The sequence below is a fragment of the Peromyscus californicus genome, unplaced genomic scaffold, assembly GCF_007827085.1.
Source record: "Peromyscus californicus insignis strain IS unplaced genomic scaffold, ASM782708v3 Scaffold_21__1_contigs__length_65335640, whole genome shotgun sequence".
Taxonomy (NCBI): domain Eukaryota; kingdom Metazoa; phylum Chordata; class Mammalia; order Rodentia; family Cricetidae; genus Peromyscus; species Peromyscus californicus.
In genome coordinates this window covers 7419592-7442311 of record NW_026294514.1, presented here as the reverse complement: position 1 = coordinate 7442311, position 22720 = coordinate 7419592, and the positions used below count along the sequence as shown (strand labels likewise).

Sequence of the window (22720 nt, the reverse complement as noted above, 5' to 3'; positions counted from 1 at the left end):
ACTCTGAAGAGACACAGAAGGCAGAGAAGAAAGGAAGAAAAGTGACATCATCAGTTGTGTGCTAAGCTTATTAAGTTGAGAAAAGAGAAATGTGAGAGACTGGGATGCAAGAGTAGGGAGTAAGTGGGAGGTACAGCCAGCCTACGGATCAGCAAAGCAGGGGACTCTACCCTTGACACCATCAGGCACGGGACAGTGTGCACGAGAAAAAAGGAAATGTACCGGGGATGTAATACAAAGTATTAACTAGTGTAAGGGTATGGCAAACATCATGGAGGGAATGCAGGCTTCAGCTAAATCCAGAAGGCAAAGGTACAGGGATGAGCTGCCCACAATTTCTATCAGACAACCCTCACCATTTGTGGGCTGTCACTAATTAAGTCTGCAAATCGTGGGCAAGTTACTTAACTTCTCTCTGCCTTGGATTCTACCTAAAAAGAAAACAAAACCACACATGAAAAATTAAAACTAAAGAATCAATCACAAAATTTCTCTCTCAGAATTATTGCTGAAATTTAGCAGGAAATAAAAAGCATATAAAACATTTGGCATATAAATACCAAAATGTCTTAATTATGCAGGTTGAACCCTAGCACAACTACCTGACATGTTGCCTTCTAAGACTGTTGGGAGGAGTAAATGAATTGAGTTTAGAAGATTGTCTGCAATAAATGTTTACAAAGTAAATAAACTAAATTATTAATGTAATGTTGAAAACAAACAACTTCTATGCCAGAGGATCTCACTTACATTTTAGAAAATAAATTGAGATTAAGTGCCAGAAATGCCTTGCAAGGGGTAAGAACATAGGCAAGAAGGTAATGAAGCTATTTAACAATCAAACAAACAAGACGAATGTAAGCAAAGGTTATAATAGAGTGCCTGGAGTTAGAAAATGTCTACAATTAGACTCCTGATTATACAAGAGAAAAGGGGGAAAGAAGATTGTTAGAGGGAAATAAGTTCTAGATTCTATCAAAAGAATGATGGTGGATTCCAGATCCTTGAGAGTTACAAACTGTCCGATAGCAGAGTTTTCAATGCTAGGAGGGAAGTCTGACCATCACAGGGGAGATATCCGGCCACCCGGATATGATGGGAAAACAACCAACCAACCAGCCTAGGAGTGGTCTGCACACAGTATTGGTTTCACCCCTTCGGAACCTGGAGGAAGTAAGCAGGAGGAAGTTGATATCCCAACTATGTGGCATGTCAGAGACATTGCCATTGTTTAGCTTCTAGCATCCCATTTTACTTCTTTAAAATCCAATCACCTTTGCGTTCACGAAGCCCTACTCCTGCAAAAGATTAAATAATTGTAACATAAAATAACTTTAGAGGTCCCATGATGTATAGGTGCTTGTCAAAAAGAATACTCCTCTATATGGCCAGGCCAGAAGAATAAAAATAAAAACATAATCAGCCTCTTCACTCCCCCAATATTTTAGATGCGTATCTAAATCTGATTAGAGCATTAAATCTGACACTAAAATGAAACCAACAATTTGGTGTTTCTTTTTAACTAACCTATAATTTAAGTGACAGTGTAAGTACTATCTCAAGGAAGAAAGAAAAGTCTCTTACCTGATGCCCCTATATTTGCCTTATCTTCAGGAACCAGAGTTTTATCCTTATTTAAATCTTCAACTAAAAGTTTGTCAAAATGCTCAATACAAAGTCTGCTGTCGATCTGATACAGCAACGCAGGGCAAAGGTACGTAAACAGATCAGGTGAGATGGGAGAGTTGGCACCAAGACCATAGTGTTTTAACAACTGAGTGACGTTCAAACACTGCAAGGAAACGGATAAACAAATTGAATATAAGCAGGTTTTAAGACTATTATGCAGAAAATAAACTATTGTACAATTAAGACATTCTAAATATCACTTGAAAATAATTGTGATACAGATCCCTAAGAATCATCCTTTCCATAGGAATTTATGTAAAGATTTAAAATAGGGATATATTCTACTAGGTTACTCAAGACTTTCTAGAGATCCTAGTCATTTTTCTAGTCCAACACTTGAAAGATAATTACTCAGCCATGTCCCCAAAGAGTCGTATAGGATCAGAAGGGCTCTTCCTTACCACACTGCAGTATCAGTGACTCAAAACTCCATCAACACAGGCATTTTTTCCTGCCAAAGGCATTCTAGGAGAATGTTATACTGAATGCTGGGGCACACTTTAGCTCAATGGGTTTGATCATCACAACAGCAAAATCGTAACAGCAATCCATTAAAATGCACACGTGCACAGGTGTGCGCGCACACACGCACGCACGCACGCACACACCAGACAGACAACCACCAGTCTAGTCTAATGTGCTGATGTGCACTAGAGGGAAAGAAAGATGAAAAAGGGCAGTGACTGGGGATGTCCCTCACTGCAAGGTCTTAGGTTTAATCTCAGTACAAAGAAAAAAAAAAGATTTATCCACTGACATGTTAAAAACAAAGCAGAATGCAATTACACAAGTCTGGATCCATCATAAAGTAAAAATTAATGTCTTATATTAAGGTAAGGAACTGGACCCTCCCTTTTCCTCTTCTGTCCACCCAGTCTGGTTGCATACTTCTTTACTGACCTACTGCCTAAGTACTTCATCTTTTAATAGCTCAAAATAACCACGACACACAAAATCAAAACCTGCTCTCAGGTCTTAGTAACTGTGAGGTACTAGCCTACTCAATGCCCAAAACATTTTCAAAATACCAGGGTGTCAGGGCATCAGATCTGTGAGCACAACAGCATGGAGACCTCTTGGGTCTGATACACACAGTAAATATGAGAATACAACATGTTATCACCTAGGGTAGGCACTGAGGCCTTATCCATAATAATAAATGTACACTTTAAAATCTCGCTAAAATTTTAATATATTTTATTGTAAAAACTGCTGTTTATAACTGCTAGAAACAAGTGTCTGCTGATGTAGCCAGGAAAGAACTACCATCAAACTACTCAGATGCACATTAATCTCAAAAGTAGTGACAGCAACAAAACAGGCCAACTCCCCTCATCTGATGGTGCTGCTTACTATTTATATAAACATATAAAGTCAACAAACTTTTCTAAATTTTAATGGGATTGATAGAAATCAGAATAAAAAGTAGTATTGGTATACATATAACAAAAAAAGAAGTACACTTTAAAAAAAAACAAGGAGGGCTGGAGAGATGGCTCAGAGGTTAAGAGCACTGCTTGCTCTTCCAAAGGTCCTGAGTTCAATTCCCAGCAACCACATGGTGGCTCACAACCATCTGTAATGAGATCTGGTGCCCTCTTCTGGCCTGCAGGGATAAGTGTACTGTATATATAATAAATAAATAAATTTAAAAAAAAAAAAGAAAGACTAACAGTCATGGAAAATTTAAAAAAAAAAAAAAAAAAAAAAAACAAGGAGGAAACAATCAAAAGCAAAAAGCCTCCCAAAGCCTGAAGATTTAGGAGAAAAACGAGACCATTCCAGTAGTACTGGGATTTTCCATTATGTATTTTTAGATTCACAGGGGTCTGTGAAGTGCCTCAGTAAAGACTGGTATCACTATAGGCCCTATCATAAAGAAAAAGAGAGAAGTAGCCCAATGCATGCACAGAAACTCAGAAGCTAAACACTGGCAATCATTAGTATATTTCAATAAATTAATAATGATGCAAGACAAACTGTTCTACCTATTTCCGGAAAACTCAGGTTGAACAAGAACAAACATGTTTTAATTTTCAAATATTTAAAAAGCAGTCATAGTACTAACAGTGACAACTGTTACTAGAGAGTCAGAATTCATGAAACAACTTAGTAAAATGAACTAAAGAATATATTTTCAAACAACACTTAAATATTTAGACTTGAGGTATCCAAATTTGAGAATAAATAAAACTGTGATTAAAAATTTCCAACGCTGATTTTGATTCCTTAATGCTTAGTACTGTTATCTGATGCTCCACAAGTATACATATGTAACTCCTTATCCTAACCTAAACTGTCCACAACTACCAACTAACCACCAGACACCACTGTGTATTTTATACCTACTTCATGTTGGCGGTCGTCTTCATTATGGTCTTTGTGGCTGGGAGTGGAATAAATTGCACTTTTTTTAACATGCGGTGCCTCTCGCTTTCTAGTGTGTCGAAGTTCACCTTCATTATTAGGATCAAGATCTTGGTGTCCATGACCAAGATCATGACCATCGTGCTCTGGAAGATGTACATGGGGATGACCTGGGCTATGTACACGGTCAAGTTTGTGAACCCGATTATGCTCATATTGTTCACTGTGATCATGGTTGGGGAGGAAGCCTGGTGTGTTAACCTCAGAGTTTTCTTTCTTTCTCTTCCCTTTTTCCTTCCTCCTGACCTTCAACGACTTAACTTCAGATTGTTCTTGTGTTTTATTGGTCTCTGTCAAAGGCCCGTGACCAGGCTCCCCATGCTCACTGTGAGTGATAGAATCATTATGGACACGCCGAGTCGTGTTATGATCTAGGTGATGATGTAGACGATGGCGATGATGTAAACGATGATTGTGGTCATGCAGGTGTTTATCATCAGATTTGATGGGTACTTCAGCTGCCTCTTTTTCTGGATCACATTTGTGGTTTCTTTTTGATGTTATACTGGTAGTGGTATGGTTTTCTGGATTTAAGTGATTGTGGAAATGCTGGTGGTTGTGTGAATGAAAATGCTTTCCCTCTTGAACTGCCAGAATGTCTAAGTGAGAAACATGATCATGGCCAAGGTCCTCATGATTAATCTCAACGACTTTGATCTCTCCAAGGCCCAAGTTTGTTAAAAGTTTCTCCAGACCAAAAAATGATAACCTTCCATTTTCACCGTAACGGTCAAAAAGTTTCTCAATATAGTACTTTTTTTCATTTTCAGCATCCTGCACTGAAAATTTGCTTGACTCCGACTCTGTCATCCCACGATGGTGTCTGTGGAGCTCCTCAGGGCCATGGTCATGGTCTTCATGGCAGTGGTTGCAGTGATGGAAAATGAATGTCAGCAAACAAATGAGGCAGAATTTCGTGTGTATATGCACCTTCATTTCTATTTCTCCTAAAGGGACGTCAAAAGACAGGGTTAGTTCACACCCAGGTGCAATCAAGACAACAACATTCCTGTACATTTGCCAACCATTAGACAGTTCTATTTCATCCCACTTCCTTCATAACTATGGTCACTCTTTGCTTCAATATCCTCTATGAAAAACAGCCCCTTTTATTGAATTGTGTTAGTGAACAGCCCTTCTTAATTCATACAAACTTTTCAAGACAGAGGACAGTTTTGACTACTTTGAAAACACCAAAGACTCTATATACATTTTTATTGTTGACTTACTTTCAATCTGGTCCTTTAAAAATAAAAGTAAAGTAAAGTTTGCTGGTTCTTGTAAACTGAGGTCCTGGTTAGGGCAGCGATATAGAAAGACGTGATAACTGAAATGGGCGGCTAGAAAGACGGCTTAACAGCTAGAGTACATCTATCTGTACATACACCGACATATACTGCTTTTGCCTAGGACCCAGGTCAGTTCCCAGCTATGGTACCAGGCAGCTCACAACCAGATAAAACTTCAGCTCCAGAGAAATCTAATGGCTTCTTCTGGCCTCCATGAGAAACTGAACACAAACATAAATATCCCCACAGAGACAGGCACACATAATAAATCTTTTAAAATTCATTAAAATTTTTAAAAATTAGGAAAAAATTCTCATTACTTACAAATGCTTAGAATTGGATACAATAAAAATCAGAGAGTAAGTAATTTTCTACAATTGCTTGATATAAGAATAACTTAAAATCTAATGTATTTTTTGTTTGTTTGTTTGTTTTTGTTTCTGTTTCTTGAGACAGGGTTTCTCTGTGCAGCCTTGGCTGTCCTGAAACTCGCTCTGTAGACCAGGCTGGCCTGGAATTCAGAGATCCGGCTGCCTCTGCCTCCTGCGAGTGCTGGGACTATAGGCATTCGCCACCACCGCCTGGCCAAACGTATTTCTATATAGCACAAAAACTAGAGCATCTAACTAGTAACTAATACCTTTACTAACAGCAAACAAATAGCTAGAAATACATTTAACAAGTGATGTCTAAGGCCTTTACACAGAAAAGGGTCACACGTTATTAACAAAATTGAAGACTTAAGTAAATAGATGCCTATACCATGTTTATGAATAGACAAAGTATTTATCCAATACAATCTCAATCAAAAACCTGGAAGTTATTTTGTGAAAAGCAATGAGCTGTATTTCATATTCATGTGAAAACAGACGGGTCAAGAATGGCCATCACAAGATTGAGGGAGAAAACAAACAGGAATATGTATGCTCTTAGTTCCTAGAGACAGTGTGGTATTTGGTGCAAAACTAGACCAAAGGAGGGTCAACTAGATGGCTCGGTGGATAAATGTGCTTGCTGCCAAGGCCAACAACCCTAGATAGATACCCGGAACCCACATTCTTGAAAGTTTATCCTCTGTCCTCCAGAGGCATGTCGTGGCATTTGTGTACACACACACACACACACACACACAGAAAAAGAAACACAGAGATTAAAAATGTAAAAATGAAGAAAAAGGTGTATGCCAAAGGAACAACAACAACAACAACAAATTCTTGACGTTAGTCAATACAGTAGCCAACAGCCGAATGTGGGTACTCAAATTTAGTGAATTAAATTGGAATTTAAAAATCAGCTTCTCAGTTATCAGAGCCACATTTAAAATGTTATCCCTCCACATGCAGCTGAGGGCCATGGTCTTGGACAGGGCAGACACAGAACACAATCATCACGATGGTAAGTTCTACCCAACAGCACACTTCTAGAGTCTAAAAATATAGTGTGAGCAGTTCTGTTATTTTGAACTTTTCTAGAATAAACACGTGAAACTAATTTCCTATTACATTCTAGCTAATTCACATCTGAAATTTGTTAACTGGGTACTTTACATCCTGTTTAATATTATGTATTGGAACTGATGCACGTATTTTACATCTATATGATGTATAGCACAACTTAACTCAGACTAGCCATTATTTCAAGTGCCCAACAGTTACATGTGACTACTGACCACTGTAACTACAAAGTGCAGATCTCCAAAAGTTACTTGAGAAACTAAGAACTTCAAGACAGGAGGCAGAAAACACTGAAAAAGGGAAACCAGTGTCATTTACTTCAATTACAATTAAGGATTTCCGTTCAAAAGGTATCTCTGAAAAAGAAAAAGAAAAACAAAAAAACAAAGAAGCAAGTCATAAATATGGTGGTAGGAATGGATCTGAGAGGAACTTGGGAAGGGGATGAATATGATCAAAATGCATTGTATGAAATTCTCAGAGTTAATAAAACTATTATTATTTAAAAAGCAACTCATGGACTGGAGAAGATGATTACCATGAGCAGATGGGAGCAGAAAGATATATACTATGTCGTTTACAGGTGATTTAAAACCCAACAAAACACAACACAAAACAAAAAACCTTTCCTTTTTAGGACTAACACATGTAGCCAGACCCGGTAGGGAAGATTACGCTTTGGAGCAGTTCTCTTCTGTGGAAGGGAAGAGGAGAATTAGCGGTGAGGACTCGTATTCAACCACTTCATCATACTTTCTTTCTTTCAGAAAAAAGGATGAGAGAAAAGGAGCTGAAGCAATCTGACAGACAGTTAACATATGTTAACAGGGTAACGGGATGCAAGTGTTCCCTGTTTTCCTGACACCACACACCTGCGCGGTGGTTAAGGAGCCGGGTGATTGTGGGAGCGGCATCAGTAGCATCAAGATCGTCTTAGAGTTAGGGTACCCTAGTTGCAGAGTTATTACACCCTACTCAGACCTGCTACGTCAGAGTCTTGGGTTATGGTCAAACAATGTTTTAATCTAGCTTTCCTACTGAGTCTGATATAAACTAGTGAAAGTTTGAGGTCTAATAATTTATACCAATAAATTGTCAAGTACCCCAGCTAGATACTATAGTCAACTGAAGGTTACAATTATCTGAATATATTAAGTTGAATTACATGTGACATGGGCTAAGAAATTTTACAATCTACAAATTTTATTTAATTGCAAAGTTACAGAGTTTTGATTTTTAATCCAAACATTTCAATTTCTTATCTAGTCTCATTAGTAGAGTCACCATTGAAAAATATTAAAATAGTGATGTGGCTAGAAGCTACAGACCACCAAGAAGCTGGAAACCCCGCGAAGGCAGGAAAAGGAAATGCAGTAGTTAAGGCTTCCCCTTAACGTTTTCAGAGTCTGTGTCTGTGGTCACCTGGTTTCAGACTTGTTTAGCCTTCGGGATGCAGGACAATAATAAATCGCTGCTGATTAAACCACGAGACCGAGGACTGTGTCACACAGACGGTGTAGGACAGTCGCACAAGGACTGACAGGAGGCTGACAGCTCTGGGTGTCCGACTACCTCCATCTGTAAGACAGCAACCCACCACGGCTTAAAGGGAATGTCACATGTTTTAGAATCCAAGTGAAATCTCCCATGAAAAGGAGGGGCCATGTCCTGGCAGAAGATGCTGGCTTCTCAAATACAACAGGAAGAGCAGCAGAGGTGTATGTGGTAGGGGGCATGCTAATCAAAGCCACAAGCTCCCTGGCCTGGCTGTCCAAACTAAAAAAATAAAAAATGAATTGAAATTTAAAAAATCCTATTTTTTTCACATAGGCTTTTTCCCCCCAGCTAGACATTTTAATGGTCAAATCGGAGAAGTCTGAGGAAACAGTCAGTACCCTGTAAAGCCCAGTGCAGACACTAACTACTTTTATTAGTAACTGTGAGGGCATTTGTCTCTATTTTATAAGCACTGAAATGTTCAAAAACACAATGCAGACACCAACTGTTTGGCCTAGAGAGAGCGTATCCATTTTACCTGTACACTAATGAAAATGAAAGGCCATGGAGGACTCCAGCCAATCAGGAAGCAAAGTAAGACTCATCTGATTCCTGAGCCTTTTGAGAAGGGGTCTCTTCAGAGCTTCTTAGCCAGCTCAAATGAATGCTTCTAACACTCATCTCTGTCTCTGCCTCAACACTTGTGCAGGGACCTCAGGTTTCCTCAGAGATGCTAGAATAAGCTCATGTCTCAGTTACCCATTCATCTGATACACAAATGTCACAAGGTTTCTTCAATGCCCATTAGCTCACTGCTCAATAACCAGGAACCAGTAATGCAGATCAGAAAAGATCTAATAAATTATGCTATGAAACAGAAAACCTAGAAATAGTAGACATGAGGTTTATGTTGACATGTATCACTACTCATTTGTGTAAAGGACTCAATATGTTGCAAAGATTCTAATCTCCAGGCTTTTAATTACTACATTCAGGGGAGAATAATGGGTATTGAAGAATGTAAGTGACACAGGAGTAATCTTCAACTTGGGAGCTTTTTAAATTAAATGATAACGTTGGCAATTTCAGTACTACTTTAGCAGATGTGTTAGAAGCATTCATTTGAGCTGGCTAAGAAGCTCTGAAGAGACCCCTTCTCAAAAGGCTCAGGAATCAGAGAGTTCCTTCCTCTTGCTCTGGTTATTCAGAAACATATTAACCTGCCATGGATGGATCTGAGCTCAGACAGTGGGAAGAGAAAAAAGGAAAACACAGGTTCAGGAGTTCACCCTCGGCAGCAGGGAAGTAGACGCTGCCCTCATCAACTTTCCTTATATCCAACCTGCAAGCAGCCACGGGCCTCAGTTAACATGGAGGCTGGGAATCCTGGTGCACCTATAATTTATGGAACTTCCTAAGCATTCCAGGGAGGTTGAGAATCCTTTAACTCCCACAGGATTATCTGTGGGGTGGGAAAAGGAACTTAGGAAATGTCAGACAAACTCATATATTACTCCATCCTAAATACTGGCCTTCGGAGGACATGGCTGTGCCTTAAACAAAATATTCCACTATGTCTGTTTTAGAATTCTTCAGGTTTTATGTGTTGAGAGTATTAATTTTATAATCGAGGATAGCTTTTATCTGGGCAAGACTTTACCTATGCTCTGCAGACACCAGTATGCAATCCCACCGCACAAGAAACGGCAGGATGAACTGGGGAAGACATAAACTGTCAGATGTCATCAGAAAGCCGTGCTCATGTCTCCCTGCTGATGTGTCATGCGGCACCCCCGCCGAAGTTTAAGTGTCCTGTCACCACACCATTCCTAACTGAGAGGTGAACTTACAACAGGGCAATTTCATCATTCCGAAATCAGTCTTTCTAAACCCAACAGTTTGCTTTGGATGAAATGACTGTACTTAGCTTTAACATCTGGACCATGCAGTGCAGCTGTGGCCAACTTCGGCTGCATCATGAGCTAACTCCGGAGCGTTAGTAAGTTATCTCTACCTGAGTGCTGGCCACATGAGTACTTTCACTTCCTGAAACATGTGAATTGTATACCCAGTCATGAATGCTTACCTGCAAGTGTGTTCTCATTCAACTAACATTTAATTTTTAACGCCTGTTCAAAGAATATAGACTTCAACTTTGAGTCAGAAAAAAGAAAAAAATGGAAACCGTTTGCACAGATGAATGTTTAAATAATTTTTTTTTTTTTATCCTGAAATAGTTTAAAATTCAGCAGTGGTAAAAACAGCTCCGATTCCACATCACCTTCCAGTCAACTTTCCCCAGTGGTCTTACAGGCCATGTTCAAGACCAAGAGACTGATGCCGATTAAATGTTAAAACTACAGAAAGCACTTGAATGTCACCGGGTTTTAACCACGTTTTACATGCACAGAACACATGGTTGTCCCTAAGAGAAAAGCTACCCAGGTCCTGCCATGAAATGGAGCAGGGCCGCAGCACAGCACCACACTGCCAGGGCAGGCTCTGGGAGATTAGGCAGACCCCCCCCGCACAGATACATTACGTGCTTCCGTGCTTCCGCTTCTCAGCTGCTCTTACTGTAAAGAACACTTACCTCAGTAAATGTCGGTTAACTGGCCTGACTTAGGCAGTTTACAATGCATACATGAATCAAAACAGTGTTGTACACAATAAAGATGATTTTTGTCAATTTACATAAAAAGAAAATTTGAGAGCTTTGACGGGACGTTCTTCCATAAAGGCTTACAAAATTCTTTAATTAGATTGAATTTTTTAATATATAATGTCAAATTACAGACATTTTAGTTTTTCAAGTAAGATAATAGTGCACAGCACCTTATATACTAATTGCTCTTATTACAAACCTTCTGATAGATATTTGACCTTTTTCTATACAAATAAATGTAAATGTAGAAAAAGACAACAACACCCTGGAGACTATCTAACACTGACGATACACCACACAGTTAGGTGAGACTTCCAGACTGTGGGGCACTCACCTGCCTCGACAGCCAGGGCTTTTTCTACCACAGAGTCCTATTTCATACCATAACTAGACACTGATGGGACCCTAGCAGAGTGGTTCATCTAATACACCATGAAGACTCCTTTAGAGGGAAATGAAATCGTCTCCTAACAACAGTTAGTCAATATAAACAACATAAACAAAAAACAAAGTCATTCAATTAGTTACTAAGTGACTGACGTAGAATACCAGTAAACAACGAACAACCCTATCTCTCTCCAACACTGGGTTTCTACAGAGGGCAACCAACTCGGTATAAACCCTATGCCATCTAACTTTCATTTTCAAAATTAAAAAGGAGGGACAAAAGGGGGACCAGGGCCAGGCGGTGGTGGCGCACGCCTTTAATCCCAGCACTCGGGAGGCAGAGCCAGGCGGATCTCTGTGAGTTCGAGGCCAGCCTGGGCTACCAAGTGAGTTCCAGGACAGGCGCAAAGCTACACAGAGAAACCCTGTCTCGAAAAACCAAAAAAAAAGGGGGGACCAGAACATTCTGGACTGTGTTTTTGAAGAATACAGTTAATGCCTCATCTCAGCTGTCTCTCATAGACACACATGTAAGAAATACGAACAGAAAAGTATTGTAAGTTCTTTACGCTAGCCCTTTCGATGTTCTCAATTGTTATTTTGAAAGGCAAGGAGGTAGAAATTCAGAGAGAAACCACTCAACTGCTCAACTGGGATTACGTAAGTATGACACCCTTTTAGTAAACATGTGAAATCCCTTTAAAAAATGTATTTACAGTGTGTAAATTTGAAAAAGGACTTTTTTTATCACAGTACTTCTTCATGAAAACACAGATAGTTTCCTTCTGTCAATCAACAACAAAATTCACAGAAAAGGTGAGACGTGGTAGTGAGTCTGATGTGTGAAGAAATATCAGGCAAGGTGTCAAGTCTGTTGGAAGAGCTGCAAGACAGAAGGAAGTGCTTCTACAGCAGTGGATGGCCGCAGCTGGAGTCTCTGAACCCACACTAAGACGGGAGGAGGGGAGAAGAGAACCAACTCTGCGAAGTTGTCCTAGACTTCTGCACATGTACTAAGCCTAGGTGCCTACACACACAAGCGCATGCGTGTGTACACACACGCATGTACATGCACATAACAATACATTTATACTTTATTTTTTCAAGATTTGTTAAAGATTAGACTGCCTTATTAGTTATGAGTCCTTTGGTAAATATCATCTTTTAAGTCTTATAAAGCGGGGGCTACTGATCTCTGCTTGTTTTAGTTAATTAAGAACAAAATAAAATAAAAATACAACACTTTTAAGTGGTAAAAGGCTTACATTTTTATTTTCCTATCTTGTATTATTTAAATATTACTTAAGTGCAAGTTATTAACAGTAGTATTACTTGGAGTTCATCCTCATTTCTGATGTATTCATCAGATGTATCACCTTGTATAAAGCATTGCAGACCAGCACTCAAAAAAAATTCTTTTATTCACCCCAGCACTACCACTATCTGTCCTCAGCAAAACAAAGTAGATAGCATTTACACTTATATAATAAGGAACCTCACATAACACAAACAAAACTGCTCTGGAAAGCAATTAGTTTTACCAATGTAAGACACTACCATTACTAGATGTGATACTATTGTTTGACTTAATTATACAAAGTACAGAACTAGGGAGAAAAGACCCTCTGTAATGGCGTTAACAAATGCCACCAAAGCATTACAAGGGCACAAACAGGACCAATTAGCACAGCCAAGGGTATCAGGTTCACTCAACTTCAGCAGGGCTAGGAAGGCCTCATCCCAACACAGCAGCATCCTGCCACTGCAGAATTATTCTAAGAATACAGTGCTGCAGTCATGAGTTCTCAGCAGAAAGCAGAATCCTCCTGCAGCACAAGAGTTTGTTTTTGTAACCCCCTGTGACCAGCTAGCTAACCTTTCAATAACTAAATGAATCAATAAATAAATAAGCACAGTTGAGGCACTCTCCTAATCTTTCCACTGAGATTCACTCATATGGTAAAGTAGATGTGTCCACTGAACGTGAGTATAATACAGTTTGCCTCTCTATAACTTAAAAATTAGACTATAAACATCCAGGTCTTGATTTAAAGTACCTCATTAAGCAACACACCCAACTAATACTCCAATAAACAACACACCAAGCCAATGTTTCTTGTATTCTGAACACTTATTTACAAACATTTACTTTCTCATTAAATATTTGTATGATTATTTTTAGTTCTGCACGTTGACCTCTGTTACAGGGACCCTGAAGCATACTGTGGAAAGATAACAATTTTTGCTAGTCTTTCCTACTTGTGATAAAAAGAATACTGAGATGAGTAAAATCTCACTGGCTGAGATGCCTTTCTGTCATTAATTACTGAAATGCCTTTAAAGCTACTGGCATGTATGATTTTAGGTACTCTTCAGTAAAAGCTTCCACTCCCTTCCATGTGCAGACAGCTATCCTTACAAAAACGCTCATCATGAGGAAGAGATAGACGCCTTCATTCTTACAACTGCCACTGCCCAAGTTTTACCCTGGCAGCCATCTTTCCTCTCCCTCCGTGGTTTTTCTTTTCACCGTGGTGTCGCTGTTACACTTCCCTGATGTTACACCATCCTTCCATTCATAAGAACTGCCAGTCAGAAGGATGCTCCTGCGGTCAGGAGGTGAGGCAATGGCCCCAGGGCCCAGGGCAATGCTTTCTAACACAGTCAGATGCTGACGCTGCTGACCACAGAAGCGACTTCTCCAGCAGGAAAGTTTGCTGGCCCATTCACTTTCACCACTGTTACAGTTCTTCTGAGCCACCAGGGTCCTCTAATTGTTGGACAAAGTGAGATGACACAATTCAAGCATTTAGCAATCTCTTACAAGAATGTAATCTAAATACTAAACTAATCTGTCAACTGCCAACCCAATGACAGACATCAGCAGGCTCAATCACTTCTAATATGTAAGAAAACTACATAAATTCCCACACAACGATGCAAGAAATTCATGTTCCTTTTACAATTGCATTCCAAAACACAGAGCTGAGGCAGATTTTAATATACAAGAGAAAAGAAGTAAAAAGGATGATGTCTAAGAAAATTATTAAGGTTGGAAAAAAAATACTGCAGAAAAGAAAAACTGTTTTCTACAATGGATCAATTGTGCATAACACTTAAATCTAAAAACATAACACTAAAATAAAGTTCCAAATCAAAATGACAACTGACTTAAGGAACAGGAAGCGGGAAGGCACGCAGGGTGGGAAGAACACCAAGCCACCCTGAATTACGGGAGGCAAAACGCCTAACTGAAGTCCAGCAGTGAACACGTTACCTGGAGACGGGCTGGGGAAGAACAGGAGAACCAACTCCAGGCACTGAAGGGCGCCTGACCTCTCGTAGAAGAATATGAGAAAAGGAAATAGACCTCCTCTACCCTTAAAAAATTTCATAAAACCACTTGATTTTTCTAAAAACTATATTTAACTTTGATTTTTAAGAAAATTGTCAAAGTCAATGAAATTTGAAAACATTTAGTTGACGAGTCAATAAAAATCTAGCGTGTGTAGAAAAAAAATCACACCAGTCGAGAACTTCACAAGCCTTTATGTAATTTTTACTAGAATATACATCTTAATTCTAATTTATGCCATTATTTCTGGATACTTGCCTATAATTAACTCCAAGATGAGAAATGATTGCAAAATTTTAACACTGTGTAGTCTTGCACTCAAATTATTTAACAGAGAAATTCAAGATTCAGCTTTGATATGCCACCACCAACAGTATAATTACATCACTCTCACGAACAGTACTGTTACCTTTGGAATTAGTCAAAGAGCCTGCTTTATGGTTTTTTAATTATTCCTGATTTGTCGATGGTTCTGTCAACACGGGTTAGTTTTTCTGTAACTATTTCACACTCTAAGTTTGTTAGAGTGCATTTTCAAAGTCATTATTCACTGGTTATTATTGATCTCTCCATATAGAAGCAATCATGCCTATGAAGATTCTGGAACTTCTTGAATGATTCTTCAATGTAAATAGCTTTTCCCTCTCACCATATTTAATACATAACCTATAAGTATAGCTAAAAGCAGCAGGACCCCTAAAATGCTAAGATCTCTTTCATCTATTTCCTTTTCAGAAAAGACTTTCAGCACTGGTCGTTGGTGGTACAGATCTATAAATCCCAGCACTCAGGATTCTGAAACAGGAGGCTTTTGAGTTTAAGGCCAGCCTAGAACATCCAGAAAATTCCAAGTCAGCCTAGACTATACAATGAGACCCTGTCTCCAGCAAGAACTAGGGGTCAGGGATGCAGCTCAGTGTTAGAGCACTTGCCTGGTATGTCCAAGGCCCTGGATTAAATCCTACCACAAAAAGTAAGTGAAGAGAAAAATCACAATCCCTTCAAAGAACTGAATGCAGAAAATGAACACGAGTTATGAAAGAGGGTATAAAGCTAATTGTTTTTCTAGTTCTAACTGATATGGATTTTCTGATTTGGTGGTGGGTAAGTGCATAAAACTATATTAGAGAGTGAAAGTATAAAATCCAATGTGAAGTTCCATAGCTTCTGTTCCAAATGGCCACTCTAACTGTATAGAAGTTCTCTGAGCTGTTTGTATTACACTGCTAATATACATTCAATTACTCACGAGAGAATAAATATCCTAACTTAAAAACGAAATATTCAAAACAAAAATATTCCAGACATTAAAAAGTTATCAAGTGATATTATACTCTAAAAAATGTCTATGGGGAAATATTACATGTATATATTATACATGTATGTGTGTGTCACATATAGTGTAAAATATTATCTATTACATATGTATAATATGCAATATGATATATTGTATGCACTAGCTATAAAATATACAATTATATACTATATATGTGTATATATTTAACAGCATATATATATACATACACAAACATTCACATATCACATACAATATGATTGTTACATAACAATGATTTTGTTAAAATTAAATGAGGCTTTACAATCCTGTGAAATGCACTTCTATTATACTGTTTTACAGATCTCATTTATAACATGGAAGAAATCACTAACAGCATCTGCTGTTTCACAGCCTCCTTCATGAAGAGGTTATGTTTCTGTCACACACAGCACACAGTGTATGTCTTCACATATACAGAGAATCTTCAACAGGGAGTAGTTAGAACTAACAGATCCAAATATGTGTTCACCACCCTAAAAGTATACAACCAGGAGTTGCTTAATGAAGGGAGAAAAACCACAACAGGAAATAGAAGGGACTGGGCAGAGGAAGAAGGCATAAAAAGAAAGATAGTATGCTTTCTGCTCTGAAGGAGTTAGGAGGACAGCACAGCCAGCTTCTCAGTTAGAGAGGCAAACCAGGAGCCCTGGGAGCTGTAGAAACACTGCGGGGCTAACAGGCGGGAGCCCGGCCCGGCCCCGGGCCCCAGAGTTCACCTTCCCCCAGCAGGCATGACAGAGGTGCTGTTTCTTCAGGAGAAAACGCTAAGGGGGGAGACCAACAAGCTCTCCAGAATCGACGTGAAGAACTCCAGAGCGCTCCATTACCTCTGAGTTGTCATCTGAATGAACACTTTACTAGTCAAGTGTTCTACCGGAAACACTTAGAGCAACAAGTAGAATAATGACAGAGTACTGAGAATGGATCCCAGGGTTGGCAGACTGGACCTGCCAGACTAGAGCTAGAGCTTGTGGGCTGCTGTTTCCACCACAGCTTACTCAATGCTAACGTGAGCACAGGCGCAGCCATGGCCGACACAGACATGAACGAGCAAGCCACATTCAAAACCAGTTCACAGAGTTGTCCCATTACTGCCCCCGTTTAGTCCACATAAAAACAAACACCCCAGAAACTGAACTAGAAACTAATTCAGGAGAAATTATTTTAAAATTCAAAAGTTCACAAAATATGGCAATGAATTCACAAAAATTTTAGATTTGCAAAAAGTCCCATCTGAAATGTCTTATGAGACATCAATAGCATAGTAGGAAATAGATCTTTGCTACTTTACTGCAACTGAGGTTTTCGGATTCTTACATCAATCTAAGTCCTCAACTGATCACCGAAAGTCTCAGATGAACGACAAAGACTGGCCTCTCTTACAGCTCTTAGGAGTTCTTACAACACTTCTGGTCAATGCTCTAAGGGTGCTCCCTACCACACTCTCATGCTTGTCTCATCTCTAAAGCCTTTTCAAAATGAACTATCTCTAAAATTTGAATGTAGACTAAGGACAAAATTATGCCTGTTGGGAATGTTAATTCAAGGACTAGTATTAGCTGACATTTCTCATTCTTTTAGTAGCAAAGCAGCATCTTTTAAAGGGACTATAAATTACAAACGTGGAAATTATAAAATCTTCTACTATTAACTTTTAGATACCGCCCCCCCCCCCCCCCCCCAAAGCCCTACTCAAATAAGCTGTTGGCCTTACACTTGCATAAACCTGTAACTCCACTAGCATCCCCATTAGGACATCTTTTAACATAAAAAGTTCATTAAGTATCCAGGCCCTATATCTGAGGAGCCTGTAATCCTGCGTGTATGTTCTATTAAAAATATTAGGAAAATAATATTCTATACTGTTATGTGATACAGCACTAAACGGTTGTATCCTGACATTTCTAAATACTATGAGTGACTTACAGAGGGAGCTGCAAGGAATTTCGGTAGCCTTGTTCTCATTTAAACCCTCTTTTCAGTTGCCTCTTGCTTTATACTTATTGAACACAATGTTAATTGTTCCAGTAAGTTTTTATTGAGAAGTAAAATATTTTCTTATTTCAGAAAAAAATCTAAACATGACTGTGGTCCACTTACAGATCTTAGAGTAAAAACGAGTATTTTGGAAAACTGGCTATTGGCATAATCTGAAACCATGAAAGACTGAGAAATCGAGTGGTAATGATAAGAAGCTAGAGACTTTCTTTTATTCAAAAGTTACTTAATTTTTAAAACAAGGTCACCATGCGAATATGACATTTTCAAACTTTATTATCAGTACAACATAAAGTTACACAGGAAAAATTAAGTCAAAGTTTAATACCCTTTTCAAGACAAAAGGCTGAGAGTAAATAAATAAAACTGTCATTACTCATATACAAAGCTAACTTCAAACACCTCTCTGATTTTAACAAACTGCTTTTGCAATTAAAAAAAAAAAGCCTACACATTCTTTTGAAATGTAACTTAATTCTGCATCTATCCAAATTTTTTTTTTACATATTTGGAAAACTAGGGACTAAATTTATGGGGACACAATCCGTTAAAAAAAATAGATAAGACATTTTTATTGGCAGCAGTAATCAGCTAAAGGAAAACCATAGGTACATCTACGGGAAGGCAGAGTCTCATTTCAGTCTTGAGGACAGATGCCAAGAAACTTGAAGGTAAATCAAACACTAGGGGGCAGCAAACTGTTGAGGATTGTACCAGGCAACTGACTCAGAGACAGTATGAGACTGTATCTGTTCATTTTGCTGTAGGGCTAGAGATAGAAGCTAGGAGCCCACTATGGCAGCTAAGTCATCTAGGCTACACCCCCAGCCTTTTGTGTATCTTTAATGTGAAAGAGACTCTAATGGAAGATGGTTTAAAATTAAACCACTGTGATAAAAAGTTATTTTGATTGCCAGTATTTCTCTTCCATTTTCAGTTGTCTACTTTGTCCAATTTGTGAATACTGCTTTTAAATGTATTAGTGACAATGTGCCTTTGATCAAAACTCAGCAGTATTTCCATTCCTGGAGTAGGCACTACACTGGTGAGGACCAGTATTTTTATCCAAATGATTTTGTTAATGCTAAGTTTAAACCTGACAGAAAAGCTATCTATGCCCAGTCACTGAATGTGTTGTGACACACTGATAGTTTGTGACAAAAAGCTGTGGGGTATGTGCTTCCCTTCAGGAATCTGGCTTTGTGAAAATAAATAGACAGACAGACAGATACCCATACACATGTAACTACAGAATAGAAAGATGGGGGGGGGGGGAGCAGAAAACAAATCTACTGTTATCAGTCACTACATATGAGCTACGGACTTAAAAGATGTGCCCTCTCAAAGACCTAAGTAGTAGAAATCATTAAGCATCATCCTGGGGTTAATCAATTAGCAGGCAAAACAAAAAGAGAAAGTAAATTCAATAATTAAAGAAAAGTTTGGATGTAGAAAAGCTTAGAGGAATAGCCCTTCGGTTCATCATCATTAATGGCCATATTAAACTCCTGAAGTAGGTTTTATAATACTTTAAGTTCACTGTCTAAAGCAACTGGCAAAGGTAATGAAATTAGTTAATAGTATATCCAGGTTTTAAATATTTAACCTCACTCCAAATCCCTAAATTTATCCAAATACTGCTCAATACCCAGAGTTCAGAAGGGGCAAGGGTATATCCCTTGCTGTATATACCTTATCTTCTCCATACACCACTTAGAGTTCCTAGAGCTAAACATTAGGCCTCCTCAAAGTAGTTCAAACCAGGGATTCAAAATCTGGCGAGAGCTGCAGTGACTCCCAAGACCGAGGAGGGAGGATCCCGAGGTTCCAGGGACGCAAGGGCCACACAGGTAAAACTATTGACAGAAACCAAAAGTCTGAATAAGAAAGTGGGACATGGGTGACAGTTTACAAGCTCTTAGGACGGTAACAGGAAGACCTAACACAGATTTTACACTGAAATATAAAATTTCAGGTTTTATACTGAAATGCTACCAAATCCACACTGTTCTAGGAACTAACATGCAGCACTTGTTTTAGTATCCACACCTCACGTCGGCATAGGCCTCAAGTCACACTGCAACTGCAGGGAAAATATTGTAAAATTTCCTTCAGTATATGTGCACTCAGCCTATAAAAAACAAAAACGCAATTCATGTTTAGACTTGGGTCCTAGCCAAGAAACTCCGTTATTTAATATGTCCAACAAGAAAATGGAAACATTTCTAGTCCTACATTTCTGGTAAGGGGTATTCACCTGCACAGCTTATGACTGTAACACGTGCATCCCTTTGCAGTACTGAGGACTGAGCCTAGGTTCCTGGAAACCCTAGGCAAGTTTCCTACCACTGAACTATAAACAAGACTTTTTTTTTTTAACTTTTTGAGACAAATTCCAGGACTGGAACTTGACAGCTTCCTTCCTCAGTCTCTCAAATTAGCTGTGTTTACAGTCTGTGTCTTCAGGTGTCACACGAGAAAACACCTTCCCCGCCTCTTCTAAAGTAGCATCCAAATTATTCTTGCACAGGAGTTCTTAACCGTGGTTAGTTGACAGAATTCAGTTTTGTCAATTTGGGGGGAGATTAAACCACTGAAATTTAGTTACTTTCTACTGAGAAAGTAACTTTCTGAATACAGGCCAAAATTACAGTGATACAAAACGCCTGAAACAAGTCCTTTAAAGATCAGAGTTTGAAGTTGGTCATTAGGCAGGCCAGAAACGACTGGTATTTGATGTTTTATTAAAGTATGGATTACTCCATCATAAACATGTAGCTCCCAGATAACTGTTTCAATGGAATCGAACAACTCATGGTATGCTTACCTATCTACAGTCACAATCTAAACCCTTTGGTCTGGAAAACACAAAGATGTTAAAAGACGCCCGTCAGCACATTTTATTTTCTTCACGGCATTTATCACCGATGCGTCCTTCTGCCTGGTGTATCACTCCATGCACACAGGAAGTGGGGTGTCTGGGATGGATTCCCAGTGTCCGGCAGGCATGACTCACAAGGTACGCGTACGTGTCGATGAGAGGAATCCTAAATACTACAGTGCACACAGCAGTCCTGCCTTGCCAGGGCTCCCCCAACTGCTCTGTTAGACAGCTCGAAGCCTCAAGCCCTTGTACTACTTCCCTCTTAATTACCATCCGATCCATCTCAAAAGAAAACGTGAGAGGAAAACCCGCCACACGCGCGCTAGTTCGGCCGCACTTAACAAGGGAGACCTGAATAAAAGTTTCTAGACGGCAGCCGGCTGCGCTGTCCTTTGACTCGTGCTTTGTGTCACGCTGGGAGCACACTTGGGTGAAGGGGGGCCCTTCCAAAAAAACCAAATCGGTGGCGGGGCGTCCTGCGGCGACAGAGAGGGAGAGAGGGAGGGAGGGATGTCTCCCACGTGCCCCGCTCCTTAAACTCGGCCCATGTGGACGGGGCCCCCACGTGAACGCGTCTTCTCGGAAGCCCCAGGAAGCAGCCCTTTCCACGTCACGCCACCCGCCGCGGCCTGGCCCGGCTGGCTGGGGAGTTCCGAAGAGCCCCCCCAAAGGGAGGAGCGAGGCGTGCAGCGGATGCGGACCCCGCGGCGGGCGGGCGGGCCGGACAGCCAGCCAGCCAGCCCGCCGGTCGGGCCGGGCCGGGCCGGGCCACGTCCCTCCGCTCCCAACCGCGCCCACGCCCGCCCCGCCGCAGCCCGGTGCGTGCCCGGGGAACAAAGCCCGCGGCCGCGCCCCGCTCGCCCCACGTCCCCGGCTCGGGGGGCCCGCGGGCTGCGGCCCCCCGCTCCCGCGCGCCCCGCCGAGCCTTTACGGTTGGCCCGGAGCTCGGCGCCGGCCTCCCGGCCGGCCGTTACCACCCGGCGGCCGAGCCCCTGGGACCCGCCTCGGGTCCGTCCCGGGATGTGTCGTCCCTCCCTCCCCCCCACGACCCTGCACGGCGGCCGCGGGAAACCCGCGCAGCCCCCTCCACCGGCGCCGCTCGCCCCGGGCTCCCGCAGCAGGGCCGAGGGGGCACGGGTCCCCGCCGCCCGCCGCCCGCCGCCCGCGGCCCCACGCGCTGGCCGGGCCCCGCGAGCCGCTCTCCGGCTCCGGCTCGCCGCCGCCGCCGCCGCCGCCTGCAGCAGCAGCAGCTGCGGACCCCCCTCGGCGCCCCGGCCCGCAGGGCCCCCCACCCCCCGGTGCCGGCCCCAGCCCGGCTTTCCCGGCCTCCCCAGCCGTCCCGGGACTCGCAGGCTCCGCCGCGCACGGGGCCGGTTCTGGGGGAGGGAATGTAAACAAATCGGGGTTTTATAGTTACCTCACACTCGAGTGCCGTGTGCATCTCCTCTCCGCTCGGTACCAAACCCCGGCTGCACCCAGGCGTGTATTCTCCAAAGCCGCCTGCGCTACCTGCGTCGCGGAGCCCAGCGCGCGGGCCGCGGCTCTACGCCGCCGGCGCACCCGGCCCGCTCCGGCGCCCTGCGCAGCCGCACCCCGGCCGTCTCAGCGCTACGCCAGCGGCGCACCCGGCCCGCTCCGGCGCCCTGCGCAGCCGCACCCCGGCCGTCTCAGCGCTACGCCAGCGGCGCACCCGGCCCGCTCCGGCGCCCTGCGCAGCCGCACCCCGGCCGTCTCAGCGC

The 22720-nt window shown here is 41.4% G+C and overlaps 1 protein-coding gene across 3 annotated transcripts in view; it reads right to left on the bottom strand.

The window, feature by feature from the left end:
* Positions 1–22720, bottom strand: part of Slc39a10 (solute carrier family 39 member 10) — a 125922-nt gene that overhangs the window by 27386 nt on the left and 75816 nt on the right. The window contains exons 1-3 of one of the 3 annotated variants that reach the window (XM_052749442.1): positions 22399–22557; positions 4039–5063; positions 1585–1792 (exon numbers count right to left, since the gene is read on the bottom strand). In XM_052749442.1, coding sequence (XP_052605402.1) covers positions 1585–1792; positions 4039–5052 — 1222 coding nt within the window. In that variant the 5' untranslated portion in view covers positions 5053–5063; positions 22399–22557. Of the gene's footprint in view, positions 1–1584; positions 1793–4038; positions 5064–7074; positions 8008–22398; positions 22558–22720 lie in introns of those variants that run through there. The other 2 variants (XM_052749444.1, XM_052749443.1) reach the window with 2 other exon arrangements.